This window comes from Brachycentrus maculatus, unplaced genomic scaffold, assembly GCF_059751285.1.
Source record: "Brachycentrus maculatus isolate JH-2025_06_01 unplaced genomic scaffold, ASM5975128v1 h1tg000206l, whole genome shotgun sequence".
Lineage (NCBI taxonomy): Eukaryota > Metazoa > Arthropoda > Insecta > Trichoptera > Brachycentridae > Brachycentrus > Brachycentrus maculatus.
The window spans coordinates 366,034-382,500 of NW_028280957.1; the positions used below are offsets into that span (position 1 = coordinate 366,034).

General features: G+C 32.8%; 1 protein-coding gene across 2 annotated transcripts in view; it reads right to left on the minus strand.

Moving 5' to 3' along the window:
• Positions 1–16,467, minus strand: part of LOC148307138 (sodium-dependent neutral amino acid transporter B(0)AT3-like) — an 85,328-nt gene that overhangs the window by 39,947 nt on the left and 28,914 nt on the right. For both annotated transcript variants that reach the window (XM_088263855.1, XM_088263854.1), the window contains exon 2: positions 12,514–13,348. In XM_088263855.1, coding sequence (XP_088119981.1) covers positions 12,514–12,778 — 265 coding nt within the window. In that variant the 5' untranslated portion in view covers positions 12,779–13,348. The remainder of the gene's footprint in view (positions 1–12,513; positions 13,349–16,467) is intronic.

A 16,467-nucleotide genomic window follows, 5' to 3' on the forward strand; every position in this document is an offset into this window, starting at 1 on the left:
GGCATTCCGAAAACCTGCTCAACTAAAAATGGACGATTTTTGATAAATGACGTTGTTGAAAGGAGTGAGGGATATGTATAACTATAAATTAGGACTGGAGAATCTAGATGTTTATCATTATTGCCCAGTCTTCGTTAAGTTGCAACTTAATTTTCTCCAAATCCAGGTAATATTTTACGTCAGCGGTCGGGGAACCGGGGTAAAAATGATTTTTTTTGGGGTAATAAGGAAATTTTTCTAGTTTGCCATTTCGTAAACGTGTTAGTATTTTACAAATTTAACTAACTAACTAACCATCACGCCGCTTCCCCGCAGGGGTAGGCAGAGAGAATCGAACGCTAAACCACTCTGTCTTTGCAAACATTCTTTGCGTCTTCTACATTCATGCATCTCCTCATGCATGCCCGACGATTATTACGACTCCCGACCCGGCCGCTTTCAAGTGTTTGACATACCTGATTGTGCCAAGTTTTCCTCGGTCGTCCTCTGCTTCTTTTTCCAACTACGTTCGCCTCATAATTTTGTTTAACCGTTCTTTCTTCACTCATACGCTCCACATGTCCAAACCATCTCAACACACCTTTCTTAGAAATTTTATCGATAATGCTCATCTCAGCCTTATATTCTTTCCTTATTTCATCATTCGAACATCTATCAAACATCGTTTTGCCAGACATTCGTCTGAGGGATCGCATTTCGACTGCATTCAGTCTGCTTTCATCCTTCTTTTGCCAACTCTATGCTTCGCTTCCATACATAAGGGTTGGAACCAGAACCAGAACCAGAACTCCATTGTGTACTGTTAGTTACAAATTTAAATAATTCAGAAATCGATTGAGAGTATTCAAATTTCTCTTACATGAAAAACAATTTTTAGGTAATCGTATCAAACATGAAGCTACATCATTTCAATGAAAACTGAAAAGGAAACCTGAAATCCTGAATTTTCATTTGATCCAATTTGAGTATGTATTCTATTTTGTTTGTCTATTACATACCTACTATGTTCATATATATTTTTTTCGTGTAAATTTAATTCAATAAATAAGTTTTATTTTAATTATACATTGATTTTTCAAAATAGGGGGAGGGGGTTATATCGCGAGTGTTTTTGCCTGGAATTTTCACTCATGAATTACATGAAATTATAGTAACTTTAAACATAAAAAGTAAATCCACTCACTAGTAGGCATAAGCTATGAAACTTAAAAAGTTGAAGCCTGAGTAGGGTCATGATAAGCGGTGTTGCATAAACCGTAGTTATATTGCAGAGTCACTTGGACGTTAGGTAATTTAAAAAAAGGGGGTAATATCGACTTATTATTCGCCAAAATTCCCCGACCGCTGTTTTGCATACTTCATTATTTTCTTTAAACGCCATTTTTCCATTAAAAAATAAGTTTTGTCATTAAAATAATTACATGGTTTTGAAAAGAAAAGAGAAAATGAGAGGCGAGGAGTTGAAAAAATATAAAAAATATTTTTTCCATATACTTATACATATATATATATATATAATAAATATAGATATATATATATATATATATATATATATATATATATATATATATATATATATATATATATATATATATATATATATATATATATATATATATATATATATATATATATATATATATATATATATATATATATATATATATATATATATATATATATATATATATATATATATATATATATATATATATATATATATATATATATATATATATATATATATATATATATATATATATATATATATATATATATATATATGCATATATATATATATATATATATATATATATATATATATATATATATATATATACATATTTACACATATATATATTCTACATATACTTATACATATATATATTCTAAAAACCAAAAAAATATATCCAATATACGTTCTTCAAAGTATCGGGCGTGAGCAGACATGTGACCTCTCCGGTGTTCGCCGGGCGAATGAAGCGATTTAACGAATACTAAGCCTTAATTTTTGCGTCATGTCAAAAATACTGTTAATCTTTCTTCAATTCATTTTGCAATTGGCGCCGAACCAGCGATTCCAGTTTCGCAGTCGAGTGTCTACCCGAACACACACGGCCTCTGTTGACGCAGCCATAACATCACACATGTATGTACACATGTATGCAGAAAGCTCGCCATATCTCAACCCTCCCCACGTGCTAACACACAAGCCTATAACATAACTCCACACGACCGGGACATTAAACACAATATGACTACCTATAGCTTTGTATCAAACACCATCTATTAGAGACTTTTACTGACGTCACAACCTACATTGTTGGACACGTTCGCTAGGCAGGGTGTAGGGCAGAGGCTCCCAACCTTTTTGGGCGCATCACTTCATAGATGTTATAGGTATATTCTAAGCCGACGTAGTTTTTCAGTATTTCTTTAAAAATCACAAGACATCTTTTTTTAAGCACTGTTTTAAATATTGATATCATAAACTTTATTTTTTACACCAAGATTTTATATTTGGCCTTTTTTGTACTTATTGTTTTATTGCAAATACCATATATTAGAGACTTTTACTGACGTCACAACCTGCATTATAAAAAGGACACATCCGCTAGGCAAGGTGTAGGGCAGAGGTTATCAAACTTTTTGGGCGCATCGCCTCGTAGAAGTTATATGTTTCAGTAGATAATGGACTCGATGTAGTTTTTCATAATTTCTTCCAAAATTATTTATAAAAGACATTTCTCTAAGCACTGTTTCAAATTTTGATAACAAAGATTTAACTTTTTATACACAATTTTATAATTATTTATTACTATTGATATTGATATAAGAAAAATTTAAAAGAAAACACATGAGTTACATTTATTTTATTTTTATTTTAACGACTAGTTTCGGAATCTACGCTTTCATCTTCAGGTCTAAATATGAACTTTTCAGTTTATATTTAAGCCTGAAGATGAAAGCATAGCTTCCGAAACTAGTCGTTAATATAAATATAACTCAAGTGGTAAAAAACAAGTGATTTCGTTTAAATTTCATTATGTCTTACCGCAAAGTGAATGCCGAAACAATAAATTGATATAAGTACATATAGTTTTGTGTCGAATACATAACTTTTTTACAATATTTTAGGAATAGAGGATTTCATCTAATAAAATTAATTGATTTTTAAATTTAAGTTATACTTAGTAAATACCACTATTTCCTTAAATCTACTGTGACACGTGTTCCGATGCATTCCGCATCATTTTCGATTGTGCTCACCATTCGACTTTTCAGCACAGATTTTCCGCAATTGAAAATGTCAACTTGGCTAAAACACGAGTTGTACTCACTAGCCATTCGAAACGTACATAGGTGAACTCCGCGTATAATTAGTTCGAAGGACAGGTACTCTGAATAAAGATTGTGACGTGTGACGGGTACGGTACTTAGTCTCTTTTTTTGGAGAAGCTTAGCGCAACTAAAATTATAAGATTGTATTAAGTAGAAATGAATAGAAATTGTATTAAATTGTATAAAAAATGTAAGCATATTTAAAAAAATTATATATATATTTTTTAATATAAAAAAGTGTGTTAATTGTGCTTTGCTGGGAGGTGCTTTCGTGCTGAAATGTGAGAGTAATTCTCAAATGCATATGTAAGGATTAAATCAAATTACTATATCGTAGTCGTACAGGAGAAAGTGACCAACTACCAAAACGTAAAATGTTCAGGAAGGCCATTTAAGTCACTTTTGCTTGGCAAGAAAATAAACATCAATGCAGTTAGTCATTTTACCAAGTCAATATATTATACTTACAAGTTTAAAATCCTTTGGGGTGTTTTCAGGGCAATGTTAAGCTAGTAAGATATCAAATACTTAATGATCACGGTTTTGTAAAAAACTGCACTTGGTCACTTTCTCCTGTATGACTGCGATATGTCAATTATTGCTGCACTCCAAAACGCATATGGTGACAATAACTGTACTGGAATTACAGTGACAAGATAAAAAGGTAGCGGCCGTAATATAGCGTACCGATTTATTGTTTTAACCCACGGTTTTCTAGGAAATTAATTAAATCAGTGCTACGTGTTGTGTAATCCTTCCTACTGAAGTCGCTAATTAACCTTTTGGCAAACTAACGTCAAGACTGTGTAACCTGTGGCCGCCCACGTTCGTTAATAGGCTCCACTCACCCTAAATCAGTGAACATCAACCAATAAAAACGTCAGGAATTTTTTGAAGAAAAAGTTAAATAATAATTTTTAAAACCTAAATATGGATTTTGAGTCTGGGCATTTACAGGGCTTTCAATGGTTGAAATCAATTATTTTTTCATTAATTGATTCGGCAGTCACTTTGTGATAAAATCTATACATTTTTAATGAATGTTTCACTTAGCTAATATAATAATAATAATAAAACCCTTATCCGCACCCCAATGGTGCATAGGGCACTGCGTCATATAAACGCAGTGTTATCTTGATCGTTTACACATGAAGGAAGGTGATCAGCCCTCCGCTTCAGGTACCAGCCCAGGGTAATATTGAATAAATATTACAGTGAAAAAATCACTTTTATTTATTTTACCCCAGTTGGGAATCGAACCCGGGACCTCCAGAACGGTAGCCGAGGTTGCTGACCATTACACTACGGAGGTGGACGTAGCAAATACCACGATTTAATTTAAAATGGATAGAAATAGTGGTATTTACTAAGTAAAACTTTAATGAAAAATGGATAGGTTTTACCACTTAGTGACATCCGAATCAATTAATGAAAATTGTATTTATTGTTGAAAAAACATATAAAAATAAATTTTGTGACACTTGTTTCGCCTAGTTACGGCATTTTCAAACAAATGTTTAAATAAAACTTAATAGACTCAAAAAAATCAATGTTTGATTTAACATTTCATACATAAATAGGGTAGATGTCCCGATTACCGTCCGTCCGGCCGATAACGGGGGTAATCAAAAAGATTTATTTCACGGAGCGTATTATCGAATGCCCCTCGAAAGCAATCTAAGTTCTGGGATATTAAACCGATATCAGTGCGTCCATGTAATCCAATTTATTACGTCACGCAGCCCACAGTGATGGAAAATGAAAATATAGACTTTCAAAAACAGGATATTAGAGCATTCTATAAAAATGAATTGCATAATTGCTACTGCATGTTTGACCTCAGCTCTTAATGCATGTTTGTGCTGCAACCCTTAGTGCATGTTGGTCTTCGGGTCGACCGAAAATCGCATGTGTTAAACATTTTGTGTAGTTTTAAGTGTGTAAACTGTGCTATGGTGGTGAAGGGTAGTATTGTTTGCATGCTGTGGTAGTGATTGTCCTGACGAAGAGACGGGATATATATATATATATATATATATATATATATATATATATATATATATATATATATATATATATATATATATATATATATATATATATACTTTTTTTATTTTTATTTTTTTAATATAGTTACATTTTTAAGTACAACATAATACAATTTCTAAACATTTAAACATATGGCACACTTATGGTTTTAGATTCGCTGTGCCTCTCCAAAAAAGAAACTGAGCTCTTGTGCTTGGAGAGGGACTTACACTAAAGGTTTAATGTTTTATATAATTAATGGTATAATAGTCTTTTTTATATATTTTTTTAAAGATTTATATGTAATGGACATTAATTTTATTCTTAAGAATTTTTATATCTTCTATTTTTTTAATTTCTTTATTTTTATAGAAATTTTAATTTTTAATTTAAATTTTAATTATTATAGGAGTCTATTGAAATATTTAATTCAACTGAAATTGTTGGGTGTTACATTTTGGAGTTGAAAAATCATTTCAAAATTCAAATATTTGTCACCTTGAGTAATTGAAAAATTGCGTTTTTTTTTTAAAATGGTTTCTATGTTTGGGACTTGAAGTTCTAAACCGCACCCACATTGATACTGAGTTCAACATAAACATCGCACCAAAAATAAATGTTTCGATCACCCCAATTTTCCATCACTGTACTATACACGGCGGTGCGGTGGAGAGACGAACAGTGCCAGATTCGCAAAATCGATTCACCCCGTCACTCCTCCGCACCCGTCCTCGCGAGTTACACAACCTTCCCCTTCTCCCCCCCATTTCGACACCCACGCGAATCCGGGAACAGCACTCTGCACCGGGTATATGCAAATGTGAATACGTTCCTGCATATCAAATGGGTGCTCTGACTAACTAACTGATTTAAAATGATTCATATTATTTTTTGACATCTCATCAAAGATGAAGAAGAATAGGGAAGTCTGGGCATTTACGGGGCTGACGACCGTCATAAGCTGATTTAAGTGATCACTTTCCATCTCACCAATAGATGTCTCTAGTGAAGTTCTAGTGATTCAAGAATAATGTTTCAATATTGGTTCATATATATATATAGAACTTCCAAGAATTTGAGTAGTGTGGTTGTCGATAATGGGTAGAATTGGTGAATGTAACACGTGTGTATCACTTAAACCAGCCTATGACGGTCGTTAGCCTCTACGTCACAGGCTGGTGTAAGTGCTCACTTTACACAAGTGTAACGTTCACCAATTCTACCCAATATTGACAACCACACGTCTTTTTTTTTTAATTACGTAACGTCCAAGTGACTTTGAAATCTAGCTACGGCTTATGAAACACCGTTTATCATGTCCCTACTCAGGCTTTAACTTTATAAGCTTCATAACCTATGCCTGCTGAGTGGATTTACTCTTTATGTTTGTTCATGTAATTCAAGAGTGAAAATTGTAGGCAAAAACACTCGCCATCTCGCTAGAGACATGAGTTTATACATTTCATTGATTCTAAGTTAGCAGTGAAGTTACTTAGGTGTATGATTGTACCACACGTCTCAATTCTCGGAAGTTTTATATATATATGAACCAATTTCGAAACGTTGTTCCTGAATCATTAGAACTACACTAGAGACATCTATTGGTGAGATGAAAAAAAGCTTTTTTTATTTAGCAGAAACACTTCCTTTATTGTAGCATCTCTACATGTTAAAAAAAAAAAACATGTAGAGATGATACAAAGGTTTTGGCAATAGATTCCCTTTTATGTCATCCGCGTAATGATACTGGCATGAAGTTGGCGACTGGTGGTACTTAGGGGACATTCATCGGAAAGTGTAATGGGAAGGAAATTGGGTTATCTGCCCACCACAGAGCAGACGTCTTCCCATTGCTTGCGTGGCAATCGTTATAGAGTACGCGGTGACGTCACACCATGCCACCGTGCTATTTCTTACAGTGTTGTAGTTTTATTCGCAGAAATAATATTTTAGCACCAGTGACGTAATTCCAGTAGTATTTTGGCCGTAAATAACACAACGTTTGACAGTCGTACTGCCAATTCTGTAGGTGCCGCTTGCCGTACTAAATGTGGAACGGATATACCTATCGGAAACTAATTTAATCCTTTCGAGACATATCGCAAACTCCTTTCAAGAACGTCGAAAATCAAAAATCGTCAATTTTCAGTTGTGCATGTTTTCTGAATGCCCAGAAAATGTACTATATCCCAGCAAAAGAGGCATATTTTTAACTAAATATTTATGAAAAATTTTATTTTGATGAAAATGTATTATTCAATTATTTTTTTAAATATACTAAATATTTTTCAAATGGAGAAAAAAACCTTCACGTTTTACCTAAAAAGATCTGTTGCACAGTAAAAAGTTCAGTAAGTGGCTTGATATTTATTTTTAACACATTGTATTATATGTTTAAACTTTAAAAACGTTCTCCTGAAAAATCAAGTTTTTATGACGTTCTTGAAAGGAGTAAGCGATATTTAAAAAATATATATAAATATAAAAAACCACCGGTGTGAAATATATTAATAATTAGACAATTAAATCAGCCTCCGTAGTGTAATGGTCAGCATGCTCGGCTACCGTTCTGGAGGTCCCGGGTTCGATTCCCAGGGTGGGATTCAAAAAAATATGAGTGATTTTTTTCCTCTAATATTTATTCAATATTACCCTGGACTGGTACCTGAAGCGGAGGGCTGATCGCCTTTCCTTCACGTGTTAACGATCAAGATAACACTGCGTTTATATGATGCAGTGCCCTATACACCATAGGGGTGCGGATAAGGATTTGAAAAAGAATGTATGAGGAGGTGCATGAATAATGTGGAAGAGGCGTAGGTGTTAAGTTAAATTAGCCAACCGATTTATGACATTAAGCCCTAATCCAGGGTGTCACGTTCAAGTGTAAAACGCTTAGCTACGTTATCTTGAATGTTAAACCCATAACCGAGACGACATGTACTTACATAAATGTGGTGTGATAAGGGCAGCACTTCAAATGCCGACAGTATCGAGTTGGAATTTTTCCACGTATTTTTTTTCACTGGTATAATTATTTTTTTAAACCCAGGTAACATTTAACGTAGGTAATTATTTTTTTTTTAAAACACCATTTTTCATAGAAAAAATAGTTTTTCTTCGATATATAACTTTATATAATTCAATATATTTTTTAAATTAAAAATCCCTTACCGCACCCCAATGGTGCATAGGGCACTGCTTCATATAAACGCAGTGTTATCTCGATCGATTACACATGATGGAAAGGTGATCAGCCCACCACTTCAGGTACCAGTCCAGTGTAATATTGAATAAATATTAGAGTGAAAAAATTACTTATATTTATTAAACCCCCCTGGGAATCGAACCCGGGACCTCCAGAACGGTAGGCAAGCATGCTGACCATAACACTACGGAGGCGGACAAAAAAATTAAATTTACACTTGTAAAACCACTTTTTTTTTTAAAAAATTTTTTTTTTTTTTTATTTGTATACATTTATTTAAATCATAATTTATACATGCTTAGAACTTTTTTTTTTTTTGCAGAGACCCACCAAGCCACCTTGTTTGTCTTGTCTGGTTAAATGAGTTTTATGGTCTCAATGAGTTTTATGTCACTACACACGACTAGTTTAGAAAACGACCAGATGTTTTCATCTACAGGCGAAAAGTAAATTTTTCTGTTTCCAGTTTTACTTTTCGAAACTAGACGTGTGTAATGCAATAAAACTCATTACGTGGTTATCATTCATTTTTTTCATTCAAACCCTTATCCGCACCCAATGGTGCATAGGGCACTGCATTATAAACACAGTGTTATCTTGATCGTTAACACTCGAAGGGAAGGTGATCAGCCTTCCGCTTCAGGTACCAGTTCAGGGTAATATTGAATAAATATTAGAGTGAAAAATCACTTATATTTATTTGACCCCCCCCCTGGGAATCGAGCCCGGGACCTCCATAACGGTAGCCGAGCGTGCTGACCATTACACTACGGAGGCGGACAATTAAGTGGCTATACAAGTGTTCAATTATAAACCTTTTATAAATCAACATACAAAGTTAATACCGAATCAATAAATAATATAAATGTATGGTTTTTGTCCGCCTCCGTAGTGTAATGGTCAGCACGCTCGGCTACCGTTCTGGAGGTCCAGGGTTCGATTCCCAAGGGGGGTAAAAAAATAAATAAAAGTAATTTTTTCACTGTAATATTTATTCAATATTACCATGGACTGGTACCTGAAGCGGAGGGCTGATCACCTTTCCTTCATGTGTAAAACGATCATGATAACACTGCGTTTATAAGACACAGTGCCCTATGCACCATTGGGGTGCGGATAAAGGTTTTATTATTATTATTATGGTTTTGAAGAAAAGTGTTATTGAAGGTAAGGAGTCTGGTTAGGAGTCGAAACAACCGGCGGGTATGTATGAGGGGATGCATGAACGTGGAAGAGGCGAAGAACGTTTGCAAGGACAGAGTGGCGTTCTATTCTCTCTGCCTACCGCTGCGGTGAAGTGGCGTGATGGTTAGTAAGTTAAAAAGGTAAAGAGTTGAAACTTTTTGTTGTCGATGAGTACGAAGCAGATACCCTCACTACATAAGGCTTAATGTTATCTGAACGACTAATTACCGAGCCATTAAAAAATCTGTCACACCCACTATAATAGCTATTCTATATTATTTTATTATCATTACCAATCAATGTGTTTTATCGGCCCCACCTGCGCAGTGGAAACTAAAGTCTTTGCACCAAGGCTGGCCAAAATCGTTTAAATAATATTTTTAATACTATTTTTTGATATCTCGTCAAAGATGAAGAAGAATATGTAAGTCTGGGCATTTACGGGGCTGACGACCGTCATATGCTGGTTTTAGTGATTACTTTACACACGTGTAACATTCACCAATACTATCCATTATTGACAACCACACTACTCAAATTCTTGGAAGTTCTATATATATGAACCAATTTGGAAACATTGTTCTTGAATCACTAGAATTTCACTAGAGACATCTACTGGTGAGATGAAAAGAAGCTTTTTATTGAGCAGAAACTCTTTTATTTATTTATTTTTTCTTCCATATTCTTCTTCATCTTTGATGAGATGTCAAAAAATATTATTAAAAATACTCCTATGAGTGGAGATAATCCAGATTTTGTGAACAAGTATATATATATATATATATATATATATATATATATATATATATATATATATATATATATATATATATATATATATATATATATGTATATATATATGTATATATATATATATACATATATATATATATATATACATATATATATATATATATATATATATATATATATATATATATATATATATATATATATATATATATATATATATAAATATATATATATATACATTGGCTACTGCCAATCTTAAAACGTTTAGCGTTAAATTTAATCACAGCCCTAATAATAACACGAACGCTCCATTTTCTCGCATAAACCCATTGTTATTTTATCATCCATCCGAAAGCGATGGACAAATAATGTGCGCTCTAACGACTAAATAATTGGCATGGAACCACAACATCCTACTGCGTATTGGGAATATTAATTTGTGCAAAGATAGTTAACATTAAAAATGTTTTATTATTATTTTAACTTGATAAATCGCTCACTTCTTTAAAAAATGTCATATATCAAAAATCGACAATTTTCAGCTGTGCGTGTTTTCGGAATACCCAGAAAATGTTCTATATCCCAGCAAAAGCATATTTTTAACTTAATATTTACCCGCTACAGGTCAGAACGTGTTTTTTTTGCATTTTGAAGAAAAGGTATTGTTTAAGTATTTTTTTAAATTTACTAAATATTTTTCAAACGGAAAAAAAACATTCGGGTTTTACTTAAAAAGATCTGTTCCATAGCAAAAAGTTCAATAAGTGGCTTGATATTTGTTTTTAATACATTTTATTATATTTTGAACATTATAAACGATCTCCTGAAAAATCAAGTTTTTTGATATAATATGACGTTGTTAAAAGAAGTGAGCGAAATGTGGAGGTCCTCTTACATTCCCAATATTGCACAAAAATCATTTAAATGCAAATCTGTTATGTTGACCGTATTCTATCGAAATCCTAATTAAAGTGGCGATAAAACGTGACCAATCCTGTGTAAAACCAATATGCAATCATTAAATCGCACCAAAACGTAACAATTTTACAAGCTAGAATTCCTGAATATGTATTTAAAATCATTTATAATGGAAATGTAACGTTTTGGTGAGGACCTCTACAATTATGAGTGACATCTTACTGAAAAGTTTTTTACCCAACTTTATTTGATATGAGCGTGATAAGATTGTTGAAGCGTTTTGAGCGTTTGTTATGAGCAATCAAAATGTATTTTGTGCAAAATGCAAAAAAACTTTCACCTTAAGTTCACTAGATTATCCCTCCTGTTCCCAACACAGATTCAATTAAAAACGCATTTAATTAGCCAGAAGAAACAAAAAAATCCACTAAATGATGTATAAACCTTGTACATAATAAGCAGGTAAATAATACAATGATTAAAGAAAACACTTGTTTTTTACCACTTGAGTTTTATTTTAGACTACATGTTTCAAAAGTTAAACTTCCATCATTCAGGTCTGTATAATAACTACAGACCTGTTATTAGTTATTATACAGACCTGAATGATGGAAGTTTAACTTCTGAAACATGTAGTCTATAATAAAACTCAAGTGGTAAAAAACAAGTGTTTTCTTTAATCATTGTAACATGTCTTACCACAAAGTTAATGCCGAAACAATAAATAAAGGTAAATAATAAATGTAATTTCCATATTGAAAATAAAATTTAAAAAAATGGTGAAAGGTAACTAGCAGAATTGCCGCATTTGAGCAAATGAGAATCCACCAGTGATTGTGTAAAAGCCAAAACATTTATAAAGAATGACTGTTTCGTGCAAAGATCGGGAGGGTCCGATACCTTGCGGGAAACCCGCCTGGCACAGCGTGGGTGTAAACTGTGCACCTTCGAGTTAAGCTTAGACTATGATGTTCTCTGCGTTAATCTAACCATGATGTTTGTGTGAACGCACTAAAATAAAGAATTGATATGAAGTCAAGGTCCCGTAAAAAGCCAAATATAGTTAATTTTTCACTCACCGCCGCCATTCTGCTGGCAGAGGTACGGGAACCTCCAGATGTTTCCAAGCCCGACAGAGTACCCAATGATGGACAGGAAGAACTGCAGCTTCCCCGACCAGGCGGCCCGATCTTCGCCAGGATCGTCCATATCAGGCCGCTGGAGTGACCCTCGCGAGCCCTGCAGCACTATGGTCACTCCATGATGACCATCTCCATTGGCTCTAGTGTTCAGGGGTGCCAGCTCGTGCCCGTTCCGTCCAATGTCTGTCTTTGTAGCTGCCATATCAAAATCCAATCCAAACAGATCCTTATAGACTTGATGATTTATTTGATATATAACTTTCAAATTACCAGTATCCGTACTTATTACTTCATCAAATTAATAATCGTTACAGTTTAAAACTAAGTCAACGAAATGATAGTCGATTTAAAAGATTTACTTAATAACAAGCTTGATTCGAATGGTAGATTTTCGATCAAATCCATAACTTTTTTGCAAGGCTATTTGCGTATCTGACAGCGTCCTTTTTATCGAAGGATATTTTCAAAATGTTCTCGCATATGTGAGTCATTCACACGGAATGCTGCATGTATGTCGCGACCGGCGGAATGTCAATATGTCGACCGGGTAGTCAAAATATCGATTGTTTACGACGAGTTATCGGTGCGTTTGCGGCCAACCGTGCTGGTTGACATTTCAAATGCGTCGCAGAGTATTGGGACGTTATTTCCTCACATCAGTAAAGTTTAATACGAGTTTAAAAGCTGAATGCATCTTATATTTGAAGTCCTGTTTAATTTGCTGGGTTCAACGGCACTTTTCTTCAGCATTGAGACATCGGCTGGGTGTAATCTGAAAATAAATAAATTATACAAATTAGTAAATCCACAAAGCAACTCTCCGATCTATACCGTTGCGGAAAACGTTGCAAAACACGTAAGAAATACTGATTAAGCGAAACATTATTATTTTTTGACATCTCATCAAAGATGATGAAGAATATGGAAGTCTGGGCATTTACGGGTCTGACGACCATCATAGGCTAGTTTAAGTGATCACTTTACACATCGCTCACTCCTTTCAAGAACGTCATAAATCAAAAAACATTTTTTTTCAGGAGATCGTTTTTAAAGTTAAAAAATATAACACAATGTATTAAAAATAAATATCAAGCCACTTATTGAACTTTTTACTGTGCAACAGATCTTTTTAGGTAAAACCTGAAGGTTTTTTCTCCATTTGAAAAATATTTAGAATATTTTTAAAAAATATAAAAAATACCTTTTCTTCAAAATGCAAAAACAACATTTTCTGCCCTGTAGCGGGTAAATATCATGTTAATATGCCTCTTGTGCTGGGATATAGTACATTTTTTACGCATTCCGAAAACATGCATAACTGAAAATTGACGATTTTTTATTTATGACGTTCTTGAAAGGAGTGAGCGACATGAACATATTCACCACTTCTACCCATTATTGACAACCACACTACTAAAATTCTTGGAAGTTCTATACATATTAAACCATTTTACAAACATTGTTCTTGAATCACTAGAACTTCACTAGGGACATCTATTGGTGAGATGAAAAGAAGCTTTTTTATTGAGCAGAAACTCTTTTATTAGTATGTGAGATCCGAATCCTGGATTATAATCACACATATGTAATATGAGAAACGCCAGAAAATAAAATTTACATTTTTATTATTTTAGCTTATAATTTGACCAGTCAATTTATTTACAACATTTTGAATGTGTCCAAATACTTGTTCACAAAATCTGGATTATCTCCAATTATAGAAGTTATTAACTCCTATAATTGAAGATAATCCAGATTTTCTGAACAAGTATTTGGACACACTCAAAATGTTGTAAAGAAACATTTTTTTTTGACCGGCCCTGACTAACAAAAGACTGTTATGAAAAAGGGACTAATCCTTTCTCTGCAATTCGTTATGCGAAATATCGCTCGTTAATGAGCTCGTGAGCTTACAGAACAAATCGTATTCGTACAGGAGAAAGTGACCAACTGACAAAACGGAAAATGTTCAGGAAGGTCATTTAAGTCACTTTTGCTTGGCAACAAAATAAACATCAATGCAGTTAGTCATTTTTTACAAGTTGATATATTATATTTCCATGTTTAAAATCCTTTGGGATTTTTTCAGGGCAATATTAAGCTAGTAAGATATCAATTAGTCAATGATCACGTTTTTGTAAACAAATGCACTTGGTCACTTTCTCCTGTATGACTACGAAATTTAAAATCACTCTCAATTTTTCAAAAAAGGATTGCGAATTTTTTTTTAAAAAGCCCAGAACTTACCCGTCAAAATTAGTATTAGAACTTAATGTACCAACAATTAAAGAAATTTTTAATAAAGCCTCTATCTTACAAACTTTTAAAGAAAAAACATCTGAAGTGCGAAATTCACGTAACCCTAGACTTCCTAATAATTTAATATTGCACAGATGTAAAAGAACAGCAGCGTTAAATCATTATATATATCGTAGTCGTACAGGAGAAAGTGACCAACTGACAAAACGTAAAATGTTCAGGAGGGCCATTTAAGTCACTATTATTACATTGGTGTTTATTTTATTGGCAATAAAATAAACACCAATGCAGTTAGTCATTTTTTATACTTCTAATATATTATACTTCCATGTTTAAAATCCTTTGGGATTTTTTTTCTGGGCAATATTATGCTAGTAAAATATCAAATAGTCCATAATCACGTTTTTCTAAAAAATGTACTTGGTCACTTTCTCCTGTATGACTACGATATACGTACGTAGGTAAAAATAAACTTCGGGAAAACTTAAAATCCAAAAAAATTCTCTCTCTAACCCTTATCCGCAACCAATGGTGCATAGGGCACTGCATCGTATTGACGCAATGTTAACATGATCGTTAATTATATGAAGGCAAGGTGATCACTCCTGCGCTTCAGGGACCAGTTCAGAGTAATATAAACTAAATATTAGGGTGTAAAATCACTAATATTTATTCTCACCCCCCCCTGGGAATCAAACCTGGGACCTCCAGCACGGTAGCTAAACACGCTGACCATTACACCACGGAGGCGGACGGAAAATTATCAAACCTTTAAAACTAAATTTTAAAAACATATAAGCCTCAACCTAAACACTCCATACCAAGGAATATTTTTTTAATTCATTTTATTTCATTTATTATAATTTGCTTTGTTATAAAAAAAATTAAAACGAACTCCCTCTCTAAACACAAATATCTACTTTATTAGAGAGGTAGAAACGTTATATTTTCAATATTTTGTATATTTTCCAACTATTTTATAAATTTAAATATGTATTTTGTAAAAAAAAATCAACAAAAAAAAGGGAGCAACTTTTTCACATTATTTTGCTCGTTATGCAAATTACTCGTTATGAGAGGTTCCACTCTATATCCAAAAATCTTGTGGATTCAATTTATACAACAGATTTAAAAAGACGGACTTTTCTCTGTGGTTAAAATTCGGCGAAGTGACGCGTCTAGCGAGATCTGCAACTAATGACGCACATCAGGAAGCTGTCAGAGATGCCGCACTGAGTAACATATGGCACGGGATAATTTTAAACCATATGTAATATCCGTAATCACAGTAAAGTTTGGATGTATATATGTACATATATATATATATATATATATATATATATATATATATATATATATATATATATATATATATATATATATATATATATATATATATATATATATATATATATATATATATATATATATATATATATATATATGTATATATATATATATATATATATATATATATATATATATATATATATATATATATATTATATATATATATATATATATATATATATATATATGTATATTAAATTAAAAGTTTTAATTTGTACCAGAAGATGAAAACAATTGTCGTTTTCGAAACTAGTCGTAAATAAAAATAAAACTCAATTCAGT